This window comes from Bufo gargarizans, chromosome 6 (assembly GCF_014858855.1).
Source record: "Bufo gargarizans isolate SCDJY-AF-19 chromosome 6, ASM1485885v1, whole genome shotgun sequence".
In the NCBI taxonomy this organism is placed as follows: domain Eukaryota; kingdom Metazoa; phylum Chordata; class Amphibia; order Anura; family Bufonidae; genus Bufo; species Bufo gargarizans.
Window position 1 is genome coordinate 313884575 of NC_058085.1, and position 27993 is coordinate 313912567.

The 27993-nt window shown below is 43.8% G+C and overlaps 1 protein-coding gene across 1 annotated transcript in view; it reads right to left on the reverse strand.

Moving 5' to 3' along the window:
• PLCE1 (phospholipase C epsilon 1) overlaps window positions 1–27993 on the reverse strand; it is a 288266-nt gene that overhangs the window by 213058 nt on the left and 47215 nt on the right. Inside the window, 1 exon segment of the mRNA XM_044296488.1 lies at window positions 6847–8336. Within this exon segment, the coding sequence (XP_044152423.1) occupies window positions 6847–8019 (1173 nt within the window). The 5' untranslated portion in view covers window positions 8020–8336.

Consider the following 27993-nt stretch of genomic DNA (forward strand, 5'->3'; position numbering starts at 1 on the left):
GGGTATGGTGAGTTCATGTGAGATTTTATTTTTTGACACAAGTTAGTGGAATATAAGACTTTGTAAGAAAAAAAACCTAAAAAAAACAACAATTTCCGCTAACTTGTGCCAAAAAAAAGTCTGAAAGGATCAATGACAGGGGGGTGATCAGGGAGTCTATGTGGGGTGATCACCCCCCTGTCATTGATCACCCCCCTGTAAGGCTCCATTCAGACGTCCGTATGTGTTTTGCAGATCCGCGGTGTCGTGTTTTGCGGATCCACGGATCCGCAAAACACATACGGACGTCTGAATGGAGCCTTACAGGGGGGTGATCAATGACAGGGAGGTGATCAGCCCCTATACACTCCCTGATCACCCCCTGTCATTGATCACCCCCCTGTAAGGCTCTATTCAGACGTCCGTATGTGTTTTGCAGATCCGATCCATGGATGCGTGGATCTGTAAAACACATACGGACATCTGAATGGAGCCTTACAGGGGGGTGATCAATGACAGGGGGGTGATCAGGGAGTCTGTATGGGTGATCAGGGGTTCATAAGGGGTTAATAAGTGACAGGGGGGTGTAGTGTAGTGTAGTGGTGTTTGGTGCTACTTTACAGAGCTATCTGTGTCCTCTGGAGGTCGATCCAAGCAAAAGGGACCACCAGAGGACCAGGCAGCAGGTATATTAGACGCTGTTATCGAAACAGCGTCTAATATACCTGTTAGGGGTTAAAAAAATCGCATCTACAGCCTGCCAGCGAACGATCGCCGCTAGCAGGCTGTAGATCCACTCTCTTACCTTCCGATCCTGTGAACGCGCGCGCCTGTGTGCGCGCGTTCACAGGAAGACTCGCATCTCGCGAGATGACGCATATATGCGTGACTGTGCCTGGGACAGCCGCCTCCAGAAAGCGATCCTGCGTTAGGCGGTCTGGAGGCGGTTAACTGAGCAGTTTAGATGTGAATCCAGCAGTGAAGTTAGGCAGTAAATCACCTACAAATCAGCAGCAGTCTCAATTTCAGGCTCTCTGTCTATCTGCAGAGGCCCCTCCCTCCTCTTCACCTACCCTCTCACTATAGACATCTACATCCCACAGTGGGCAGGCAGCCTGTCTTCACTGAAAGAGATGAGCAGTGAATTGAGAGTTAGTGAAGAGGAGTGGGAACAGGAGAAGAGGAGGTGAAAGCATTTTTCTCTGATGAGATATATTACAAAGTTTTTTTATATTCACCTACACTAATCATTTATGAAGAAAGAAAATGAAACAACAGTTACTCTCTAAAGAGGACCTTTCACCGATTTTTACACTGTGAACTAAGTATACAGACATGTAGAGCGGCGCCCGGGGATCTCACTGCACTTACTATTATCCCTGGGCGCCGCTCCGTTCTCCTACTATTCCCTCCGGTAACTCCGCTCACTAAGTTATAGTAGGTGGAGATTTCAGTCACTAAGTTATGGTAGGCGGAGTCTGCCCTTGTTCTGCTCTAGCGCTGACCAATCGCAGCGCAGAGCTCACAGCCTGGGAGGTTATTTTCTCCCAGGCTGTGAGGTCTGCAATGCGATTGGCCAGCGCTACAGAAGAACAAGGGCAGACTCCGCCTATCATAACTTTGTGACCGGAGATACCGGAGGGCACAGCAGGAGAACGGAGCGGCGCCCGGGGATAATAGTAAGTGCAGTGAGATCCCCGGGCGCCGCTCTACATGTCTGTATACTTAGTTCACAGTGTAAAAATCGGTGAAAGGTCCTCTTTAAGCTATGTGTTTTTCAACAGGGAGGAAGTAGAGGACTGCAGTGGCTGAAGTCTCCTTCCACTGAATGATGTAGTATGCAGCTAGCAAGCTACCTAATGAAGCTACTAAACAGGATACAGAACTCAATTTATATTCTAGATCAGAAGCTAAAATTTACAGACTTAGCTGCATATTCTAATGGGGTTTTAAGTGCATCATTGGAGATACCATTTAAATGTAAAATTATATTACATGTCACCTAGAAGCGGCCTGGCCTACAGCAAAGTCATTCCACTTTCAGACTTGGAGAATTATCTGGTATAGGTACAAAGTACATACAGAAATCCCCATTGAAAACTCAGTTAAAAAGCCTTTGGCTGTGTAAGGATTAAGGTCAGGTATAATCCTATTACAATTTTCATGGTAAATTATTCATGTTCTCCGCTGCTAATCAGAATGTGAATTGCTTAACACAAAAGGCGGTTTAATAATTTAGAGTCACTAAACATAACCGCCATGTGACAACATTGACTTGAAACATTTCAGGCTTCTTTAATGTCTTTTCTGTAGAAACTATTTAATAAAAATCACAAATTATATACTGGGTTCAAAGGAAATGACAATACAATGTTAAAATTCAGGCAATGCGACTTGTAACGGGTACGTTTTTATTAGTGACAGGATCCTGAGGGTTGCGCATAGAAAATATATGTACATTCTTTTTGTGCAATTGTATTTTAGATGTGTGACATTCAGATATGGCCCATGATATATAAGGGACATGAAACCAGTTATGACAGCTATTTACTGTCAGTCATGTCCTGTAGTTCCACCATCACCCCTCCAAAAAATAACGGGTAAATTGATGTATTTCTCGACTATAGTCGTAAGAGAGGGCTCACTTTCAGTGGACCAAAAAAAAAAAAAAAGCTGATAGAATATCAGCAGCTGAATATGTTATGCATACCTCTCAGGTCCTTTGATTTGGCTAGACCCCTATCAGAGTTGGACTGGAGTTCCTTGTGCCCACCAGAGGAAATTATTCTCAAGGTCCAACCCCTATATCATCAATAAAGTCTAATAGGTTTTGAATCAAAGAAATAGACACTAGGGTCAAGTGATTGGCTCTAAAGGCAATATTAAATGTTTTTTTTTTTTTCCTGGGCCTTTGGGGCTCACTATGATATTAGAGCCTGGACCAGGGGCGGACAGGTAATTTAAATTGGCCTTGGGGAAACAAACAAAAGTGGCCCAATGTTGTATACAGGTCCAAATTGACAGAAGGCAGAGCAACATAAGTAGACAGGGACAGGAATATCGTAGTGCAGAAGAAAATACCGCCCCAGCAGAACCAGATACCACAGGGCAGCACAGAATACTGCCGCCTGTGCCACAGTATAAAACTGTATCATCGTCCAGGGGATGGCAAAACAGTTGAATTCAGGAGGACACCTGAGGCATAAGCCTGATACTCCGAGATTACTTAATGCTGAGAGCGTCAGATCTTTATGTACTGTGAGACAGTGACAGGCCTCATATATGAGGGAAGATATGTGTCTCCTAGAATGCTGCAGGAAACCTATTAGAGGAGATGCATATCATGGTTCGCTGTGTTTCACCTGAGACGTGTCACCAAGGTGCCCGGCCCTGGTGGAGTAAAAGCCAGTACCTAGTGTGTCCACTAGGATAGATAGTGGACACTGATGGTACTGAGTATAGCAGGTATCAGTAAATCTGGGAATAAGCAAAGAGCTGGGTGGGTGACCCATATCCACGGTTCTGATTTAAAAGTCAGCAGCAAGAAGCAGGGTGTGTCTGTATGAGTGAGTGAGAGGCTTAAGCCCCTTTCACACGAGCAAGTTTTCCACGCGGGTGCGTGATGTGAACGCATAGCACCCACCACACTGAATCTTGACCCATTCATTTCAATGGGTCTGTGTACATGAGTGTTGTTTTTCACGCATTAGTTCTGCATTGCGTTAAAAATGCAGGATGTTCTATATTCTGCGTTTTTCACTGATGGTTGCTAAGAGATGTTGTTTGTAAACCTTCAGTGAAAAACGCATTGCACCCGCGTGGAAAAACTGAACAACTCAACGCAATTGCAGACAAAACTGACTGAACTTGCTTGCAAAGCGGTGCGAGTTTCGCTGAACGCACCCTGAGCGCATCCACAGCCAATCCGTCACGCTCGTGTGAAAGAGGCCTAACAGCTTTTTCTGCATACACGCTAAATGGAGTTCATAAATGTGATGTGAACCTCAGCCTAAACAGATTGCCTGTAACCTAGAAAATTGCACTGATGTCAGTTATATTGATGACCTTTTGTCAGGATAGGTCATCAATATCTGATCAGTAGGGGTACGACACCCTTCACCCCCGTCAATCAGTTTGGAGAGGAGGCGGCGCTCCAGGCGAGTTCTTTTTTCAGTTCATTACACTGCGCTTCATCTCCAGTGGAGCGGTGGCGTAATGTAATTACAAGTACTTGCTCCATTCCATTCATGGAGCACCGCCTCCTCTTCAAACAGCTGATCGATTGAGATGATTTTAAAGGGGTTTTCCAAATTTTTTTTACTGATCGCGGGGGTTCCGACACACTGGATCCCCGCCGATCAGCTATTTTGAGAAGGCAGGGATGCTCCTGTAAGCACCCTGGCATTATCTCTGCTTTTCCAAGGCTGAGGGATGACACGTCCATTGGTCACATGACCTTGGCGCAGCTGAACCCCATAGAAGTGAATGGGGCTGAGTGCAATACCAAGTACAGCCTCTATACAATGTACGGGGCTGTGCTTGGTGAGCTGTAAGAAGGCCCTGGTGCTCACAAGAGCGCCGGTGCCTTCTCGAACAGCTGATCGCGGGGGTCCTGCATGTCAGACCCCCACCGATCAGATACTGATGACCTATCCCAAGGATAGGTCATCAGTAAAAAGAATCTCAGAAAACCCCTTTAAGTCACAGAAACTTCTGCAACAAATCTGCCACATGTAAAAATACTGTTATAGATATTACAAATGGTGAAAGCATACATTTTTAGGAAAATTAGGAAACTAAGGACCAGAGGTCACATTGATCATTGATGCCTTTGATATCAGTGGACGTGGTACTAGAAGCAGAAGAGGTGCACTTAGGCCTGATTCTTGATGTAAGAGAGTGGTGTATCTGAGTTTACAGGTTCTTCCAAAAGTTATAGTACGTTACATATGGACAGGGGTTTAAAAATGTCAGCCACATGCCGCAGAAAAATTCCACATGGAAAAGGAACAATGCTGCGAATGATCAAATATCAATATCATTATACTGCAGAAATGCTGTGGATTTTCACCCCTTCAATGTGTAGAGGTAAAATTTATGGGGCATCCGCAGCAAAGTCTATAGCAGTGAGGTCCACAGCAGAAAAACTTCACCAGATGTGGCCCCTACCCTTAGGGTCAGTTCACACGGGGCTGTTTTTTTGCGCGTATTTTGACCTGTAATATGCGCATAATTCGCCTGCAAACTGCCTCTCATTCATTTCAATGGGAGTCGGCAGGTGCTTATTTTTCACACGTGTAAAAAATAAGCAGTATGCCCTAACTTGGGGCAGAATCTGTGCTGATTTTCCCACTGTAATTAATGGGAAGCAGAAAAATACAAATCAAAAACGTGCCAAATTTTGAGACAAAAAAATCTGCTTGGATTCAGCATTGATTTTTTGCGCGTGTATTTTAGAAATCAGTTGTGTGAACTGACCCTTATACTCTTCTACGTTAGCCACTGAAAAATAATGTTTACCAGCAGCTGCCACCAGCTGTGAGTATACAAATATCTGATTGGCTGGTGTGAAGGGGAGGGGCTACTGTGCCACTTAAAGTGGTTGGCCACTTTCTGGTTACTGTTGATAAATGTGTTTGTAAGACGGCTATATGACACTAATATATCCTTTGCTGATATTACAGTATGTGCCATTTTCTATATTTTATAAGGAATGCCCCATTGTTGGATTACTCTTTCTGCCATCCACATGGAGGTCCTGTCCATAAACTGACTGCTGATGGAGGATCATGTGACCAGACATCACCCATCCATTCACATACACTGAACCTGTCGTCTGCACTTTGTTGGAAGTTTAGTGCAGTGTGTTAAGATATGCCATAAATGTCTGATAGGAGCGGGTCCTAGAGATAGGCCCTGCACCTATCTCCAGAATGGGACCCGAAGTGAAAGGACAGCAAGCCACACACGTGTGACTACCCTCCATTCTCTGGCATTGGACTTCATAAAATAGACAAGTGCTGGCTTGTCTACTTTCAGAAGACCCATATTGCGGTGGTCTGAATGTGGAGGACACCATGCGTGTGCGGTGTGTTCTTCGGTTACTTCAGGGCCTCGTTCTTGAGATTGTTGCAGGTCACAAAGGAGGGACCTGCATCTATCAGACATTTATGGCATAGGCTATCCATAGGCCATACATGGTGCAGATAGGACAACTCATTTAACTTAAAAGGGTTAAAGAGCATCTGTCAGCAGATTTGTACCTATGACACTGGCGGACCTGTTACATGTGCACTTGGCAGCTGAAGGCATCTGTGTCGGTCCCATGTTCACATGTGCCCGCATTGCTGAGAAAAATTATGTTTTAATATATGCAAATGAGCCTCTAGGAGCAATAGGGGTGTTGCCATTACACCTAGAGGCTCCGCTCTCTCTGCAGGTGCAGCTCCCGCTGCACTTTGATTGACAGGGCGGAGTGTAATGATGTTTTCATTACCTGGCCCTGTCAATCAAAATGGAGCGGTTGCAGAAGTTACAGAGAACTGAGCCTCTAGGTGTAATGACAACGCCCCAGTTGCTCCTAGAGCCTCATTTGCCTATATTAAAACATGATTTTTCTCAGCAATGCGGCCACATATGAACATGGGACCAACACAGATGTCTTCAGCTGCCAAGTGCACATGTAACAGGTTAGTGTCATAGGTACAAATCTGCTGACAGCTGCCCTTTTTTAATGAAACTCCTAAGAAACTCAGAAAAAGTTACTTTCGCCTGCTGAGAAACATTTAGTTCAAACTCGAACCGTGAAAAAACAATATGTATAAGATGAGAAAATCTGATCATAAAATACATAGTACATGATCTTACCTCACACGTGGTCATTCTCACCAAGTAGCATAGCAGATCTCTTCTTCCGGCTGACCCTTGCACAGATGCCAGGCATTGAGCAGCTATCCAGTGCCACTTGAGGTCATTTGTCCCTTCTTGTTTTCTCTCAACAAAGCAGCAAGCTCTAGTCCCAATGTGGCCAGAAGGCAAAGACTTCACAATCGCACTTGTTCCAGTATATACAGACTTTTTCACCTCCTTATAATTTTTACAAAACCTCCTGACCAGCAGAGTTGAGCGGTCTTTTCTGCTCCTCGACAAATCATTATCTATTTCATCCATGAAGCTTTCACAGGTCTCCTGACTTTCTAATGGATTTGAGGACATTACACAGAGTAAATCCTGGCCATGAGCGCAGTCACCTGGAAACCCTGGCGCTTTTTCTGAGTCCAACCGTGATTGATTATTCACATGATGACCTCCTTTAGTACAGACCGTTACGCGTCCATCATTGTTGTCACAGCTTTGAGAACGACTGTTTAGATGACGGGAGCCGGAGACAAAACTGCCAAAGCAATTTCTTTTCATTGTCTGCAAATGGCTGCCCAAAATACATGGGTTATTTGTGGAACACAAAGCGCTCTTCTGAGCGGTATACGATCGATGCAACGGAGGAATGCAGCTAACGGCATCTGTGCAGTGATCACTTACTATTAACTGACCCTCTAACGCCCTCCTGTCCACCAGTGATCTATCCACTCTAAAATTAACTTCTTTAAGAACTGCGGGAAGCGGAGGCTCTAGGCAGACATTTTTACCTTTTAGAGGGTCGTATGACTTGCAAAACTGATTAAAACCCAGGTTGGCTTTGCACGCCTTCTCTAAGGCTTTACTGCTTATGCTGAAGCAGTCAACAGCATTTGATATGCCAGGTTTCTCTTGTAGAGCTTCTTCGTCAGTCACATTTTCTCGGGTTTCTTCGTGGCTTGTTATTAAAAAAGACTTCGCAGAATTCTCTCCGTGATGACCTTTTAACCTAGATATGGAGGCCGCAGTCTTCACATTCTCTCGGTCTTGGACTGTTCTGGATCTTTTTATAACGCTACTATCCAAAGTATTCTTAGAATTTTCATCTCCACTTGACTGAGAAGATATCACTTTTCCATCTACTGAGGGTAAAATAACAGAAGCAGCCACATAATCCGAGGTCATCTTGACAGGCAGACTTTTTTTTTGTTTTACTGTACCTTACATGTAGTTTGCATTATTGGGGGCTATATACTGTATATTAGCATCACGGAAAATATTTACTCTGTAGCAGATTAGATTTTTTTTTGTATCCTTCAAATCTTGAATCTGATACTGTATTGTCAATAGTCATGCATTTTTAAGGTTCGTTTCATCCAGCTGTTTACTCCAGAGAAATAAAAGTAGAACATAGCAGCAAGTCTTCCTGGTAACAGTCGGGTGATTTCCAGTTTCATTTCAAGAGCCTCTAGATGAGCAAAATGGTCCATAAATCGCAATTTCTATAAAACAGGGAGAGATAAACAAAAATAATAAGCACCGCAAAGCTGTCTTCATACTAAAGATCACATCCTAAAACTTCATAGAACTAAAGACACAATTGACAAAATTGTAGCTAGAAATAAACTTCAAAATGTGCATTAAAGGGGCTGTTACATTTCAGCATTTCCCTTTAAAAGGTAATGTGTCCTCAAAAAATTACCCATTCTTTGAGGCACACTTTTATGAGGCATTTTTAAAGAATTTTGGTGCTTATTTTTAAATTTTCTATGTCGATAACTATATTTAAACAAAAATCGTAAAATCTAGAAGTTTTCGCATTAGCCTAATAATATGCGCCACTTCTTGGTCTGTACAGATCCCTTCACTGCAGTTATCTGCTTATCATTACAGACAGGATTGGAGTGACAGATAGCACCTCTGTGTATAGATAAGACAGGATCAACCATTCACAATACACATTCCCTTTAAGATTGGGAGTATCGGTTGAAAATATGGGAACATACAGATGCAGCCGAGCTAAACTTGATGGTTAGCGCTTTAAGTAAAGAATGGCAAGAAAGAGATAACTAACTTTTCAATGGATTTCAATAGCTTTTGTCACAAGATAACTGAGATAACACTGTGACATGTGTTATCGGAGTCAAGTTTAGCTCGGCTACATCTGTATGTTAATAGCCATAGTTACTAATCTTACAACAGTGGCGTACCTACCACAGAGGCAGACCAGGTCAAGGGGTCGGTGGTGAGATGGGTGATGCAATATTGAACTCCTCCTGCTTCTATATAGTTATTATTGTGTTTTTACTGAAGCCACCATTAGGGGGAGTTCATTGAATGAACCATTTTACAACTTCCATTGAGTTCAGTGGTAGCTGTTTAAAGGGTTATTCTAAGAGTTTAAGAAAATTGGGTACCAACAGGAAATGGTCTAAAATCAGAGAAAAGAAAATCCAGTACTTACCTATTTAATCCACCACCAGTCCTACAGCGGTGATGCCACATACTGTATACCATTCAAGTGATCGCTACAGCAAATCACATTGGTAGTGATGCGCTCATGGCATGTGACCACTCTGGTCAGTGATTGGCTGCAGCAGTCACATGAATGATATAGGACATTATTGCTGAAGGACATGTCCTTAGGCTAGCTCATCAATATCAGATCAGTGGGAGTCTGACAACCGGCACCCCCCACCATCAGCCATAGTGCTAGAAACTATACAGTGTACAAAGCTAGAAATAGACAGCTCTACACACTGTGTAGTGGCCGTGCTGGGGTACTGAAGATTAGTTAGTAAATGTGAGCTGAACTGCAGTACGCCTGCCCTGGAAGGTACACAGTGTACAGAACCTTCTGCTCCATACACTGTATTTTCTGGCTTCGCAGCTGCCGAAATAGCTAATCAGTGGGGGTGCCGGTTGTCAGACTCCCATTGATCTGATATTGAGGACTTACCTTGAGGATAGGGCATCAATACCTGTAGCACAGACAACCCTTTTAAATTTATATGCATTGAGCAATCCCTAGTGGTGGCAGCAGGCAGCCAGAGTTTTATTGTGTATCGTTTGGGGGGAAGGAAAGCTGGGACTTTGGACTGTATGTTGTAAATGGGTGACTTATTTATGCAAAAATCCTCCCGTCACAGTGCTGTTCCATGTAGGCTGGCTGCTTGTGTTGTGCCTGGCTGCGGACTTCTGTGGTGTGTGTGAACTGTTACCTGTGACTTGTTTGCTCCCTGTGTTTGATTATGTAAGGGTTAAAAGGGGAATTTAGGTTATAGCAAGTTATCCTATTTCCACAAGCCAGCATAGGGACTGTCGACCAGTTGGGGGCTGTCGTTTAGGATAGATTTTCTAAGAAGGTAGGGACAGTGGTCTGGTGGAGACTAGGTTTGCACTATTCCCTACACATATGTAACCATTGTTGGATAAAACATTCATTTTTGCCTATTGCCTATTGGTTCTGAAGTTTTGTCTGCAAACGCTTGTGAAATGTTCAGTGCTTCTCCTAAAACCTTTAATGTGACCCCTCCATAGCTGATCTGGCAGTTTTAGCCCAAGCTAGATTCGTCAGGTGCCCTGTTGATCAATTTTCTGCATGCTGCACAGGAGAGTGATACTGACACACCAGTCCACCCACAGCTCCCATATAACTTGTAATTTAACATAATTTAATTAATTTAAAAAACAACATATTTGCTGGAGCTCTCATGGTTTGCTGATGTATCTGTACAGCCTACTTATTTTGCACACATGGAAGAACATGAAGCTACCTACTTGCTAATAAAATCATCCTCTGATCTTGCTATCTGCAAATACTCCGAACCACACGGCACGGTCATATACATGGCTTCTTTTTATTTTTTGCCACTTTCATTAAAGGATTAATTAAACTTTTAATCTCCAGGCTTCAAAAGGAAGCTAGCTCAGGGGTTCTGCTTCATTTTGGAATGTCATTAAACATGTTTTGTTTGATCTCTGGATAATAGTGAGGGGGATGGCGGTCCTGACCACATCTATGGCTTAAGAACACACATGAAATGGGGTTGCAGTCATGGGACAACCCCTTTACATATTTAACTCTTATAGCCCTCGGTTATCTGGTTAGCACTGGTGCCTTGCAGCGCTGGGGTCCTAGGTTCGAACCAGACCAAGGACAACATCTGCATGGAGTCTGTATGTTCTCCCCGTGTTTGTGTGGGTTTTCTCCGGGTTCTCCAGTTTCCTCCTACACTCCAAAGACAGACTGATAGGGACCTTAGGGCTCGTTCACATGAACGTGTAATGCCCGTTGCCGTATTGCGGACCTCATTTGTGGATCCTCAATTTACCGTTCACTGTTCTGTGTGCATTCCGCATCACGGATGCGGACCCATTCATTTCAATGGGTCCACAAATTCGGAGATGCAGAACGGAAGAACGGAACGGAACACTACGGAAGCACTACGGAGTGCTTTCTTGGGTTCCGTTACGTGCTTCCGCACCGCACTTGCTCTATCTTTTTGCGGAACGGAAGGATCACGGACCCATTCAAGTGAATGGGTCTGCGATCCCTATGCGCCTGCCCCACGGATGGTGCCCGTGCATTGCGGACCGCAATTTGCGGTCCACAGCACGGGCTTCACGCGGTCGTGTGAACGAGCCCTTAGACTGTGAGGCCCACTGGGGACAGAGCGATGATAATGTCTGTAAAGTGCCGCAGAATAGATTAGCGATATAAAGCCTTATTCACACATGAGTGATTTCTATCCGTGTGTAATGACCGGCGTCACGCAAAGGGAGGGAAAAGGGAAGGCCCTGCCCAAGGAAGAGGGAAAGGTGGTGACCCCTGACTCACCTTGCGGCTGGCACCTGACTGCCCTGACGTCCCTAGACGGGTTCCTCACCCGTGCGGCGATCACGTGCCTAAACCCTGGCTTTCCCTAAGATGAGCCCTAGGTAGTGAACGGGGCGGTGGGATTGCTAGTCCGCACCACTGACACTAAGAGGAAAACACCAAGGAGAGGACAGACAATACAGACAAACATATAATCCCAGGTGGACGACCACAGCAGACCACAAAGGCCCAACAGGGATCCGGAGGGTAACGTTCTGGACCAACAACCAGAGAACGCAGCAACACAGCTCCAGTGGGTCAGTATAGAAGTCCAGGCAGAAAGCTCTATCTCTGGCAACCAGAGAAGTGGGAGAGGGGAATATAAGGAGGTTGGGAGTGCTGGACAAGGAACAGCTGAGGAGAAGGAGCTACGGATCCCTGAGTGAGACAAAAAGGGTTGCAAAGCAAACACAGAAAGCTACCATAAAGAAACAGCCCTATCTTACATAGAGCGCGCAGCCAACCGCTGCGACTTCCTGAACCCGGGTATAACGGAGTCAGGTGTGGTTCTTGACACCCTCGTGACACCGTGATTGTGAGCTAAAACCAGGACTGGAACCTCTACAGACATGAGGTATAAGGAAAAGATCTTCATCTGTGTTCTGTGTTTAGAACCGTACCTGGTTTTATCTCAAAATCACTGATGGAAATCACTGACTAAACGCTGACGTGTGAATATCTCTGGCAAGCTTAGAATCTGCATACATGTGTTAACCAGTCAATATCCAGCAATGTTAAAAACTAAATGCATTATAGACCCTCAGCTATTAGAGACGTGTCTGTAGACATGATTGTCATAAATTTCCAAAAGCAATAGTAAAATTGTGAGAATTTGTGAAAAAAAAGTGCTTGAAAACAGTTTCCCATTGTTTTGAATGAGAACTACCCTCCATATCTCACACAGTGCATATTTTTATGCTGCTGTTTAAGAGGTAGCATGTTGCTTCTTTGAAGTGCTTTATTCGCTGTATTTCTCGTTGAACGCAACGGGAAGGCATAAAATACACTCCCAAAATGCTGATGTGTTATTTGGAGCCTATTTGCAGAAAATATGCATCAAAAATACTTTAAATAATGGCCACACTTCAGAGGCTATTATACGTCTAATGAGCCTCGTAATTTTCAGCAAGCGTATTATGCCCTGTGAACATAATCTCAGAGAATATTTACACGCCAGCGAGACAGAAAATCAGTTCCATTCATCAAAATGAGAATGTCCCGACAGCATCGATTTATGCAAGCCTCATTTTATTTGTATCAAAGACCACTAGATAACTTTTGAAATGTATTTTCACACTTACTTAAAGGGGGTTTCCGAGTGTTTAATCATGTTTGGACGCAGATGTCCTTGAGCTTGTGTTCATTGTACCTCTGTTTTCAGCACTGCTAGGGTTAATCTTCTCCTGCTCTGTGAGCTGCTGCATGGCGGTGTCCAAATGCCAAGCTGTTCATATATATACCTGGCTGTTTCTTTCAGTCCTGGTGTTGTGCAATTGATCTCTTTTGGTCTCTACAGGTCTTGCTAGGTCTCTCTTACTAGTGCCTGTAAAAAAGCTAGTACCCTTTTGTCTGTCCGTTTCCTGGTCCCTGATCTGTGCTTGGACACCATACTATTCCTGTGCCACCTGCCCTGACCTTTGGATTGTTTTTCGGACTTATACAAACTCTGCCAGCCCTGACCTTTGCCTATTTCCTAACTACCTGTATTTCCTGCTCCCTCTGTGCCATGTACCCATGTCTCTGATCCCTGTAGGTCACCAGAAAACCACACAGGGACTATTTCAAGAGGTAGCGGCCTGATGGCTCCCAAACAGTGATGTCCAGATCCCTGTATAAGGGTTTAAAGGTGATTACCAGGGGACCACCATGATAGTGCCTTTAGGTATAGCTCAAAGTCAAACTGATTGGTTGGCACAGTGGTACCACAACCATTGCCCGCAACAAATATTGATTAAATATCCTCAGGATAGGTCATGAGTATGTGATCAGTGGGGGTCCAATGCCTAGGACCTGCCTTTTTCTCACAGCTTACCAACCACAACACCATTCACTTGAATGGAACTGAGCTGCACCTAGGCCATGGGATTGAAGAACATAAAGTCACTTTCCTAGGAAAAGGTCTCTTAAACAGCTGAATGGCGGGGGTGCCGGGCGTTGGACTTCCACCAATCAGATACTCATGACCTATCCTGAGGATAGATCATCAGTATTAAACACTTGGAGAACCCCTTCAAAGGGCTTCTGTCACCCCCCCATTTAGCAATTTTCATTATCGGACATTAGTTATTTGCTAATGTCAGATGAGTCCATATATATCACTGTTACCTGTCTCTGTGCTGTAATTTCAGTAAAAATCGTTCTTTTATAATATGAAAATTACTTCACGACCAGCAAGTTGGGTGGTTACTTGCTGGTAGCCGCCGCACCCTAGGACTATAAACACGCCCCCTCCTCCACTTGATCGACAGGGCCAGCGAGCGCTCTCCTCCTCTCGCTGGCCCTCTCTGCCCATAAAATCCCGCGCCTGTGCTGTACCGGTCCTCATTCGGCGCAGGCGCTCTGAGAGAAGGACGCTCGCTTGCCCGCTTCTTCCTCAGTGCGCCTGCGCCAATGACGTCAGCCTACACCCGGAAAAGAGCATAGTCCTAGGATGCGGCGGCTACCAGCAAGTAACCAGCCAACTTGCTGGTCGTGAAGTAATTTGCATATTATAAAAGTACGATGTTTACTGAAATTACAGCACAGACAGGTAACAGTGATATATATGGACTCATCTGACATTAGCAAATAGCTAATGTCCGATAATGAAAATTGCTAAGTAGAATCCCAAAATAGCAGTATACTGTATGTAGTCATCTGTACAAGCACTCGAACTTTGTTCCTATACATACAGTCTGATAAGGACTGTGTAGAAAATTTTCATAGTTAAAGGCCAAATAACTCAGAACGGACTAATGTAACCTCCCTCCCACCCGCCACTGATTGCCAGCTTTGTCCCTAATACTGTGCAAAGGGAAAAAGAGGGTAACCAGCAGTGGGAGGCCAGTGGGAGCTGGAGTCTCAAATGCATCTGACCACTAGGTCGCAGCATTGCAACTATTAAACTGTGAGCTTAAAGAAGACCTGTCGCCACACTAATAATACTTATCCAAATAGCTGCAGCTCCTCTGCGTTTAGAGTTTTTATTTTTCAGAGTTTTTATTCTAGTTCTGCCACAGAATATATAAATCCATCTCTGGGGTTGCCTACCCAAAATGCGTTATATGGGTTCCCTATCCAATCAGAAGAAAACCTCTTCAAGCTCAACTCATCCAATTTCAGATATATGGGCAAAACATCAGGTCCCACTACTACAATTTTCCTTCAGATGTTCCTGTGGGATATCAGAAAATACACTGATAGTGAAGCCCTGTATTCCACTACTAATACCACTCACATGGTTGTACTCACAAGCGTGATTAGTTATGCAGGCACATCACACAAAATCAGAGGCTTCACTTTCTTTCTTTTTCTTTCTCTTTTTTTCTCTTCAACAACGCTGTATAAAATATTTAAACCGCTCCAATAGTGAAGTACCGCTTTAAAAACCAGTATAAAATTAGGTATATTATACTCACAAACATAAAACGGTAACAGGCAATGTAATAAAACAATCCAACGATCCTGCCCGACCCGGGTTTCGCTCCAAGCTTCCTCAGGGGCGTGTTCCACACTTTTTCCCACAAGTCTCTAAATACCCTCATACTCCTCCCCCTGAGTGAAGTAAAAGAGATGGGGGAATATACTATAACAAAAAATTGTGACAACATTGGTAAGGCTATGTATTTAATCTGTGGATGAGGGATGAGACTTTGCTGGTTATTGGAATTTTATAATATTTTAAATTAAAGGTTGTTATAGGCAATGGGGGAGGGGTATGAGGGTAAATAGAGACTTGTGGGAAAAAGTGTGGAACACGCCCCTGAGGAAGCTCGGAGCGAAACCCGGGTCGGGCAGGATCGTTGGATTGTTTTATTACATTGCCTGTTACCGTTTTATGTTTGCGAGTATAATAAACCTAAATTTATACTGGTTTTTAAAGCGGTGCTTCACTATTGGAGCGGTTTAAATATTTTACACAGCGTTGTTGAAGAGAGAAGAGAAAGAAAAAGAAAGAGAAGCCTCTGATTTTGTGTGATGTGCCTGCATAACTAATCATGCTTGTGAGTACAACCATATGAGTGGTATTAGTAGTGGAATACAGGGCTTCACTATCAGCGTATTTTCTGATATCCCATATCTGCTGCTAGAACTCTGTGTGGCATTGACCTGGTCTCTAATCTGAGCTGCTGTTAACCTGCGATTTCTGAGGCTGGTGACTCGGATGAACTTATCCTCTGCAGCAGAGGTGACTCTTGGTCTTCCTTTCCTGGGGCGGTCCGCATGTGAGCCAGTTTCTTTGTAGCGCTTGATGGTTTTTGTGACTGCACTTGGGGACACTTTTAAAGTTTTCCCAATTTTTCGGACTGACTGACCTTTATTTCTTAAAGTAATGATGGCCACTCGTTTTTATTTACTTAGCTGCTTTTTTCTTGCCATAATACAAATTCTAACAGTCTATTCAGTAGGACTATCAGCTGTGTATCCACCTGACTTCTCCACAACGCAACTGATGGCCCCAACCCCATTTATAAGGCAAGAAATTCCACTTATTAAACCTGACGGGGCACACCTGTGAAGTGAAAACCATTTCAGGTGACTACCTCTTGAAGCTTAGCAAGAGAATGTCAAGAGTGTGCAAAGCAGTAATTAAAGCAAAAGGTGGCTACTTTGAAGAACCTAGAATATGACATATTTTCAGTTATTTCTCACTTTTTTGTTATGTATATAATTCCACATGTGTTAATTCATAGTTTTGATGCCTTCAGTGTGAATCTACAATTTTCATAGTCATGAAAATAAAGAAAACTCTTTGAAAGAGAAGGTGTGTCCAAACTTTTGGTCTGTACTGTACATATGTGTTCCGTATTTTTGGCGGACCCATTGACTTGAATGGAGCCACAGATCGTTATTTGCTGCCAATAATAGGCCAAGTTCTATCTTTCAGCGGAATGGATATACGTAAATATGTAAACGGAATGCATACGGAGTATTATTAGGTTTTTTTGCGGGACCATTCAAATGAATGGTTCCGCATACGGACCGCAAATGGAATTCTCAAAAACGGATTATTGTGAGTAAGTAGAATTCTACATAAATGCCACATTGCAACAAAGATGCCATAGGATTGACAGCAGTGCCTAAAAGTGTCACCCAAGTCTATGTATAAACATATTTAAAGCAATTATGAATAATACTCGAGTGGAGAATGACTGCACTAGAACTCTCCGTAATTGTAATTGTCAATCAGTGGTAAAAGCAAATAATTAATTTCTCAGTAGAATAAGCTCCAGAAAAGAATTGTAACGGAACAGCACACTTGCAGTAGGAAGGGAAATCACAGGATGTAATACCTCAGAGTAAAATGTTAGCTATCAAATGTAATCGTTCTCTACTTAAGCACAAAAAAAAAGTCCCATTTGCTCACCAAGCCGTACATGAAAAATATGTTTCTTATAATTACGTTTGCATCAGGCTTCTGTACAGTTGCCAAAAAAATAAAATGTATTAGCAGCATTCACAAAAACCTAGGAACACTCCAATTTTTATATTTGGGATTTTGTAAAACATTATGGCAAAGTTTGCTCTTGTTTTTTTTTCCATTACGTCATCTTCAGCTTTATATACTGTTTGAATAAGGATCAAATATTGAGACATACTGGAGTACATTCATCTAGACTGACTTTTCTTAATAAGTTTGGTGCATCTTCTGGCTATGTGCTAGTTTCTGGTGTAAATTATAGTAAATCTTCGCCTTCTGCTAAGCCCCACCCACTTTTGCAACCCTTTTGAAAAGTGTCGAGAAACGGGAACAACTGCAAATTTTAACGCAAACATGGAGTGAACCATAATCTGCAACTTTTTTAAATGCATATACTATTTAAATTCAAGCAATAAACATACATCTGGTGTAATCCCCATTAGCAGGTGTTCCATAATTGACAGCGCAGTCCAGTGCACATCTTGTCTGATGTATGCAGTCCTGGAACAGCCGTTCGAGGGTGTATATCATTGTTCAAAATGTGAGCAAATTACCCGTTTGGAATCACAAATTGAGTATCTAAACGGGCGAGTTTCAGCACTGAGAGGCGTTAACTATTTGGAAATAAGTTTGCTTCTCACCAAGCAAGCGCTCTATGGGGTAGATGAGGGGGAGGGTGGAAGTGAGGAGGCTGAGGAAAGTGAGGTAGCTAGCTGGGTAACAGTTAGAAAGCGGGGTAGAGGGAAGAGTGCAAGGGAGGCTAGCCCTGATCTGTCACACCCCAACAAAATTGCACGGTTGGCAGATGAGGGGATGTCAGTTTAGGGACGGCACTGCTGCAGCCGGACCCTTCCTCTGCCAGTCAGGGAATGTCAGCTCCAGTAAGCAGGGGACCAGGAAAGCAGGGCAGGCCAGACAGGTGCTGGTAGTGGGAGACTCCATTATTAGGGGGAACAGATAGGGCGATCTGTCACAAATTACTGGGAGGGGCTGGATAAGACCCAGCGATCATGGTCCATATCGTAACCAATGACAAGGTTAGAGGAAGGTGGAGAGTCCTTAAAAATGATTTTAGGGATTTAGGTCAAAAGCTTAGGACAAGGACCTCAAAGGTAGTGTTTTCCAAAATACTGCCTGTTCCACGAGCCACACAAGAAAGGCAGCGGGAGATTAGGGAGGTTAACAAGTAGCTAAAGAACTGGTGTAGGAAGGAGGGGTTTGGGTTCCTGGAGAACTGAGCCGACTTCTCTGTCAGCTACAGGCTCTATCGTAGGGATAGGCTGCACCTCAATGGGGAAGGGACAGCTGTGTTGGGGGAGAAGATGGCTAGAAGGTTGGAGGAGTGTTTAAACTAGCGACTGGGGGGGAGGGTAATTACATTATAGGAGGGGAAGATAGTGCAGATAGAGACCGGGGGCAAGGTAATGGGACTGGGGAGGAATGGAAGGAGGGACTAGAACAGTTCAGAAGGAAAGGTGTAGGGTAAAAATATACATAAACCTCTCAAATGTATGTATACTAATGCCAGAAGCCTGACTAATAAAACTGGGGAACTAAAATTAGTGATGTGTGAGGAGGACTATGACATAGTGAAAATAATTGATACATGGCTGGATGATAGCTATGACTGGGCAGTTAATGTACAGGGTTACAGTCTGTTTAGAAAGGATCGTCAAAACCGGAGAGGGGTCTGCCTTTATGTAAAGTCTGGTCTAAAGCCCACAGTCCGAGAAGATATAAGTGAAGGACATGAGCATGTGGAGTCACTGTGGGTTGAAATACATGGAGGCAAAAATAATAATTAATTACCTATAGGAGTTTATTATAAACCACCTAATATACCAGAGTCCACAGAAAATCTACTACTAAATTAGATAGACAAGGCGGCAAATCATAATGAGGTGGTTATTATGGGGGACTTCAACTACACAGATATAGACTGTGAAACTGAAAGCTGTACATCTCATAAAGGAAACAGGTTCTTGGCAATAACCAAAGACAATTACCTTTCCCAACTGGTTCAGGACCCGACTAGAGGGACGGCCATACTGGACTCAGTATTAACCAATAGACCTGACAGAACAACAGATGTGCAGGTTGGGGGACACCTGGGAAATAGTGACCATAAAGTAATAACCTTCCAATTATCGTTCAAACAAGCATTTCTACAGGGAGGAACAAAAATACCAAACTTTAGCAAACTAAGAGAGGCTATAGGCCTAACTAACTGGGACAAAGTCCTCATAAATAAAAATACAGCCACAAAACGGGATATTTTTAAAAGCATCCTAAAATCTTATTGTGAGAGGTACATACCGTATGGGTATAAAAGGTTAAGGAACAAGAAGAAACCAATGTGGATATATTGAACTGTAAAAAAGGCAATAAATAACAAAAAGAAAGCATTTAAATCACTAAAACAGGAGGGTGGTGAGGAAGCACTGAAAAACTAAACTGAAAAAAATAGAATATGTAAAAAACAAATAAAAGCAGCCAAACTAGAGACCGAGAGATTAATTGCCAAAGAGAGCAAAACTAACCCTAAAATGTTCTTCAATTATATAAATGGTAAAAAGTATAAATCTGAAGGGGTCGGCCCTCTACAGAGCAATATTCAGAAAAAAGACCGACACTCACTGTTTGACGATTTGGTTGGCTTTATTCAAAGCATAGATACGGCATTACTACAGAGCAATGAGGGGGGAGTTGCAGAGAGTGACGAGGAGAAAGCAAAGCTATTAAATATTTTTTTCTCCACTGTATTCATTGAGGAAAATAAACTGTCAGATTAAATGCTGAATGTAAAAGTAAATTCCCCATTAAAAGCGCCCTGTCTGACCCAGGAAGAAGTATAACAGCGACTTAAAAAGATTAAAATAGACAAATCGCCAGGGTCAGATAGCATACACCCCCATATCCTAAGAGAATTAAGTAATGTCATAGCCAGACCCTTATTTATGATATTCACAGACTCTATACGGACAGGGAGTGTTCCACAGGATTGACGCATAGCAAATGTGGTGCCAATATTCAAAAAGGGTCCAAAAACAGAGCCTGGAAACTATAGGCCGGTAAGTTTAACATCTGTTGTGGGTAAACTGTTTGAAGGTTTTCTAAGAGATGCTATCTTGGAGTATCTCAATAAAAACAAGCAAATAACATCACATCAGCATGGCTTCATGAGGGATCGGTCATGTCAAACTAATTTAATCAGTTTCTATGAGGAGGTAACTTCTAGACTTGACAGCGGCGAATCAATGGATGTCGTATATCTGGACTTCTCCAAAGTCAAACCACACATGGAGTACTGTGTACAGTTCTGGGCTCCTGTGAACAAGGCAGACACAGCAGAGCTGGAGAGGGTTCAGAGGAGGATAACTAAAATAATAACTGGAATGGGGCAACTACCGTACCCTGAAAGATTATCAACATTAGGGTTAATCACTTTAGAAAAAAGACGACTGAGGGGAGATCTAATAACTATGTATAAATATATCAGGGGTCAGTACAGAGATCTATCCCATCATCTATTTATCCCCAGGACTGTGACTGTGACTGAGGGGACATCCTCTGCGTCTGGAGGAAAGAAGGTTTGTACACAAACATAGAAGAGGATTCTTTACGGTAAGAGCAGTGAGACTATGGAACTCTCTGCCTGAGGAGGTGGTGATGGCGAGTACAATAAAGGAATTCAGGAGGGGCCTGGATGTATTTCTGGAGTGTAATAATATTACAGGCTATAGCTACTAGAGATGGGTTGTTGATCCAGGGAGTTATTCTGATTGCCTGATTGGAGTCGGGAAGGAATTTTTCCCCCCTTAAGTGGGGTAAATTGGCTTGTACCCCACAGGAGTTATTTGCCTTCCTCTGGATCAACTTGCAGGATAACAGGCGAGCTGGATGGACAAATGTCTTTTTTCGGCCTTATGTACTATGTTACTATGTAAAAGTCACAGGATTCAATGCTATAGGTGTCCAGTTGAATCCCTTCCTAGCAGCATATGTTTTTGTCAAAAGTGTGGTATAAAGTAAGCCCTAGATGCGGCCGATCAATTGTCAGATCAGTCATACGAAATAAAATGCTCAGATCAGGCTACTTTCACACTTGCGTTTACATTTCCTGTTTTGTCCCCACTCAGTGTCAATGGGGACGAAATGTAACTGAACAGAACGGAATGCTCCAAATTGCATTCCGTTTCCTTTGGTTTGCGTCCCCATACCGGAGAGCAAAACGCAGCAAGCTGCGGTATTCTTTCCGTCCTGGCATGAACCACAATGCAAGTCAATGAGGACGGATCCGTTTTCTCAGACACAATATAAAACGGATCCGTCCCCTATTGACTTTCAATGGTGTTCATGATGGATCTGTCGTGGCTGTGTTAGAGATAATACAACCGGATCCGTTCATAGAGGATGCAGATAGTTGTATTATCAATAACGGAAGCGTTTTTTTTTTTTTTGCTGATCCATGACCTATAAGGCAAATGTAGCCTCAGGTATGCAGCTTAAAAAAAAAAAAATGCAGCGTTTTTTTTATATAGTCTAATAATGAAGTCAGCGGCTCACCTATTTGGATTAATGGATAAGGTGCTCTATCCAGAGGCGGACCCACTGCCTTATACAAACAAAAATGTATATTTAGAAACCAGATGGATGGAACTCTAAACATTTGTGAAGCTTATATAAAATGCGAATCTAAAATGTCAATGCCTGCAATTGAATAAGATGTCTAAATAGTATAAACATAGTTTCAACCTAGAACTGGACAAAGAAATTCATCCTGACCAATCATCAGCCATTGTCAGCACCTAAACGCGGTGGTCCAAATGGCCTGTTTTAACTGACTCATCGAATATGTATGGCCAGCTTAAAGCAGAGCGTTATCATTCAAATGTAAATGAAACAAACAAGAGAGGCCTCCCAGGACACACACACAAAAAAAAGCTAGCGTGTTAATCTTAACAATACAGAAAAAAAATTCCACTGCGCAAATTCTGGGTCCAGCATCTGTTACAAAAAAAAAATTGAATGTAGAAGCCCTCAATCAGCCATAGACATCATGCTTTGTGAATCCGTTGACTCATGCATGAATCATTCTCTATTCAATTCGGCTACAGCAACGTGCTGAATCCTAAATGTACCACTGTGGACAGGACTGGAGGGAGCGAAAACAATAAAAACCTAAAAAATGTAGGTCCTGACAAAAAAACCTAAACAAATGTAGGCCTCAACTGCCTAAAGTGGTTTCTAAATCATTACGCTAAAAAGCAAAGCATAACAAGTCACATGAAAAAGCTAAACAATCCTAGCAAACGACACAATCACTACAAGGTAATACACAAACACATCAGCGTGATAATAAATCTTATGAGCAGAACTATTGGGACAATATTAAAAGTGAAAACACCCGGGCAGCTGTAACAAATTCAGACCCAGACACTGAACATCCTGCAGAGGAAAGAGGAAGAGACCTTTCTGAGCACCGGACCGAGTGCCAAAATCAACACATGGAGGAAGAGTGGATCTGCCTCATTCTGTAGTAGGATCATTCAGCAGCTATTTCCGTTTTGGACTAGAAAAAGTTAATTTCCATCACTAAAGCAATGACTGCACCATCACAACACTTTTATCACACAACCACCTCTACAACCGCAGTATCGACTGCCGCCGGATATTATATCCCGATAACACTTTGGAACGCCACTTTATCGCATATGCAGGAAGCACGTCGACTGACATCCCTATCATAATAGACATAGCACACAATAGCCGCAACAACATAAGAAGCAAATAAAAGGGAGAATCAAAATACGTCCTAAGGGCTCATTCGTGTAACTGTATAGCCGTGTGAACTACGCTTCTCAGATGTGGACCCATTGACTTGAATGGGTCTGCAATCTGCAAGATACGCCAAAGGATAGGATATGTCCTATCTTTTGCGGAGCAGAGGCATGGATTGGAAGCCCACAGAAACATTCAGAAGCCCTTCCGTGGGCTTTTGGGTCCGTGTTTCCACACTGTAAGGGTCCATTCACACATCCGTATGTGTTTTGCGAATCCACAGACCCGCAAAAAACAGACACTGGCATTTTGCGGACTGCACATTGCCGGCACTATAATAGAAAATGCCTAATCTTGTCCGCAATTGCGGACAAGAATAGAACATGTTCTATTTTTTTCGGGAGCGGCGGACTGGAAGATCGACGGCGCGCTCCAGAAATGTGGATGCGGAGAGCACGTAGTGTGCTCTCCGCATCCATTCCGTCCCCATAGAGAATGAATGGGTCCGCACCCGTTCCGCAATTTGGTGAATGGATGCGGACCCATTATTACGGATGTGTGAATGGAGCCTAAAAGATAGGACTTGTCCTATCTTTTGCCGTATTTTGCAGATCACAGACGCATTCAAATCAATGAGTCGCAGCGCAATATGAGCCCTTAGCCTGATTGTTTCTCTTTATCGTGTCGTACTGCAGAATTATTCTCTACTAGAAGCAATGTTTCAAAGAGAGAATAGCTCTGAAACACTGCATCCGGGGAAGCAAGCCAAAACAAGCCGAAACAAACCTCTGTAGGTAAAGTAGGACCTACTGAACGCCATACAACGCTGACTTAAAGGGGTTCTGCAGTTTTTTTAAACTGATTATTTATCCTCTGGATAGATCATCAGCATCTGATCGGCGGGGGTCCGACACCCGGGACCCCTGCCGATCAGCGGTTTGAGAAGGCAGCGGTGCTGGCAGTAGTGCCGCGGCCTTCTCACCGTTTACCGCAGGCCCAGACCAGAGCTTAAATTTGGCAAGTCCGAAGTCGCATGAGACTTTGATGAATAACTTTGGCCTTTAATTCAACGACTTTAAAAACCCTTTAAAACAGGAATCAGAAGTCGGCTTCGGTACCAAGGTACTAGCCAGTACCGAAACTGACTTCAAATTCAGTACTGGCTGGTAGTACCTTGGTACCGAAGCCGACTTCGGATTCCTGTTTTAAAATGTTTTTAAAGTTGTAGAATCGAAGCCCAATGTTATTCACCGAAGTCTCGCACGGCTTCGAACTTATCGAATTTTGCCTCGCCAAAGCACATACATTCAAATACAGGTTTCCTTTCAGCATTATAACGAAGTTCTGGAATGAATCAACTTAGAATCTTGGATCCGAAGCTTGATTCACTCATTACTAGTCTCGAAACATGTTCTACATTTTTCTAACCAGCACCTGGATCTGAATTCTTTTGTAATTAAAATTTTTGTGAGTTATTCAATAAAATGTATCTGTATAGCACCACCTGCTGTTTGTTCTTTTCCTTATTTTTTGTCCTCCTCAATGAGCTGGTCGCACATGCTCAGTTTAAATCTTCAATTGCCACCAGCCACATGTATTAGAGGCTGTGGCAGTCACAGTACACAGAGAGCTGCAGCAGAAAGAACACTCCCCCCCCCCCCCCCACGAGCTGCCGGGCTGAAAATAATCTAGCAGAGCAAGTGGAGCAGTGAATGTGGAGATCTCTGGACCCATGTGAGGTCCAGGGCTGGTTCTAGCTTTGTTAGAAATGTATTGTCATGTACAGGACGTCCGATTTTCATTTTTTACAGCAATCATGGCATAGCCCCCCTACTGTAGGTAGGAACATTTCCGCACACAGAGCACCCATACAGACACATAACGTTACCAGGATTACATCCACACTTTCTTCTCTGCTAAACTCTCCACAGAACGTTCCCCTGAACTTTCAGCTCCGGGAGACGTGTCTGACTGAGGGGCGAGCACTTGGCGGTCTCCCACCTCCCAACTACAGCCTCAGAGACGCCTTTGTACTTCTCACTGACTGTAATAAGATCTGCAGACTACTGCACTCAGTACAGCTCTCCACCCCTCACCTTAGAATCACAAATGAACCTCTGAATTGTCCAATTTTCTCAAGTTGTAAAAAAAAATCATATTGTTCATCTTTAGTGACAGTACATCAGTATCTGGGAGAGCTGGGTTGCAAATCAGCTTCATTGATCTATACACACTAATTTTTTTCTAAATTTTTTTTAATAGAGAATTTTAAGTATTTTTCATAGCAGTTTTCACAAATATTTTTATGTCCTATAAATAAGCCTACAGAAAAAGACCACAAAAATGCCATCTCCAAAATATTTTTAGACATACCTCTAAACTTTTGAAAATCACAAAGGGATAATATGTGTGACACAGCAAATTTTTATCATACTAGGCACCCTCTTACACACCTCTAACGCCACCCAAAATATAACATACACACCCAATCCCACCCAGTCCACTTAATGCCTCCACATAGTAATTATTCCCCCTTTTGGGCCCTCTCACAGTAGTTTAGCCTAGATGTGCCCCTTTCACAGTAGTCATGCCCAGATGTGCCCCCTTCACCGGCCGGGAGCTCCTCCTACTGGTAAGTGACAGCTCTTTAGCAATGCGCCGCACAGACCTTTCACTTACCAGTAGGTGGAGCTCCCGGCCGGTCACAGACATCGCAGCAGCAAGCAGGTAAGTATGAATCTTCTACAATTGTACTATTGCTAAGTAACCATGGCAACCAGGGATGCAGTAGCTTCCTGGTTGCCATGGTTACCGATCGGAGCCCCAGCGATTAAACTGGGACTCCGATCGGAACTCCGCTGCCACCAATGATGGGGGGGGGGGGGGGGAATGGGAGGCCGCACACTGCCACCAATGGTTGTTACTACTATAGAGAGAGGGGGGCCGATGGTGGGCGCACACTGTGCCACCAACGATTTATTACAATAGAGGGAGGGAGGGAGGGGGGGGGGGCGATGTGGGGCGCACACTGTGCCACCAACGATTTATAACAATAGAGGGAGGAAGGGGGGGGCCCGATGGTGGGCGCACACTGTGCCACCAACGATATTCAAACTGGGGAGGGGGGGGGTCTGCCCCCTGCTGCCTGGCAGCCCTGATCTCTCACAGGGGGATATGATAGTACAATTAACCCCTTCAGGTGCGGCACCTGAGGAGTTAATTGTGCTGATCACGGCCCCCTGTAAGAGATCGGGGGCAGTCATGTACACAGTTTTTCAGTATATTCTAACCTGAAGCGTCCCCATCACCATGGGAACGCCTCTGTGTTAGAATATACTGTCGGAAATGAGTTTCACGATGTAGCTCATATCCGACAGAATATTCTAACGTAGAGGCGTTCCCATGGTGATGGGGACGCTTCAAGTTATGTTCGGGTGTCCGTCTGGCCGTGCGGAGGCAAGCGGATCCGTCCAGACTTATAATGTAAGTCAATGGGGACGGATCTGTTTGAAGATGACACACTGTGGCTCAATTTTCAAACGGATCCGTCCCCTATTGACTTTCAATGTAAAGTCTGGACGGATCCGTCTGAGGCTATTTTCACACTTAGAAATGTTTTAACAATATAATGCAGACGGATCCGCTCTGAACGGAGCCACCATCTGCATTATGAACACAAGTGTGAAAGTAAAGGGACTCCTGACTTTACATTGAAAGTCAATGGGGACGGATCCGTTTGCAATTGCACCATATTGTGTCAACGTCAAACGGATCCGTCCCCATTGACTTGCATTGTAATTCAGGACGGATCCGTTTGGCTCCGCACGGCCAGGCGGACGCCAAAACGACTTTTTTTTCATGTCCGTGGATCCTCCAAAAATCAAGGAAGACCCACGGACGAAAAAACGGTCACGGATCACGGACCCACGGACCCCGTTTTTGCGGACCGTGAAAAAAAACTGTTGTGTGCATGAGGCCTAAAGCTGAGTTTAGCACAGCAGAGAGAGAAAGCTGAGTTACCAAGTTTGCCTGCCAGTTTATTCCAAAGCTTGCTTGAAACAAGAGAAAGCCTGAATATTGTCTTGAATCAAATAAAGCTGTTGAACTTTATAAAAGTCTGGACTCAACTATGTCTCCACATCCACCATTAATTATCCCCCTTTTTGCTACGGAGCCAAGCCCTGGGGATCGACTGTATCCAGACAGGAGCACAGTGACACACACAATGAAACTATTGGGGCCACACCACACCACTCAGCATTTCTATAGACCTGGACACGATCGGCCCTGGGGGGGGGGGGGGGGGCACGTCGCACCTTCACAGCACTCATGCCAAGATGTGCCCCCTTCACAGTAGCTATGTACTGCTGGGATGTTTAGGAGGAGCGCACCTGATGGGGAGCACCAGCAGCTTAGCTGAGCTGAATGGTGAAGTGGGGAGAGCATTTCAAGTAACTATCTCTGCGATCTCCAGATGCAGAGAGAGCTGAGAGCAGGACACAATGTCCATACAAGAAAAAGGGTTGGCACTGATACAAATGTCCAACTGTGTTCACACCTGCACTCGCAACATGTGATATATGGTGGTGCTCTGCTTGATAGCCATACAAAAATCAACTAATAAAGAAAAAATGAATAGCGGCACTCACCATAAAGTAGAGCGGGACACACCTTGGCCGTTCTCAGAATGTGGGACAGCACAAAAATTCTTGACTATTCCACCGGATCCGGGCCTGGTGGTCAGTCTCGGTTGCAAAGATTGAGTTGAAGAATAAAGTGAAGTCTAGACTTGGGAACGTTTCAATCATGTTTACTTGGATAACTTTAACTTGACAATACAATCTATTTCAAAGGGTTTGGTGCAATTCTCCTTTACTTG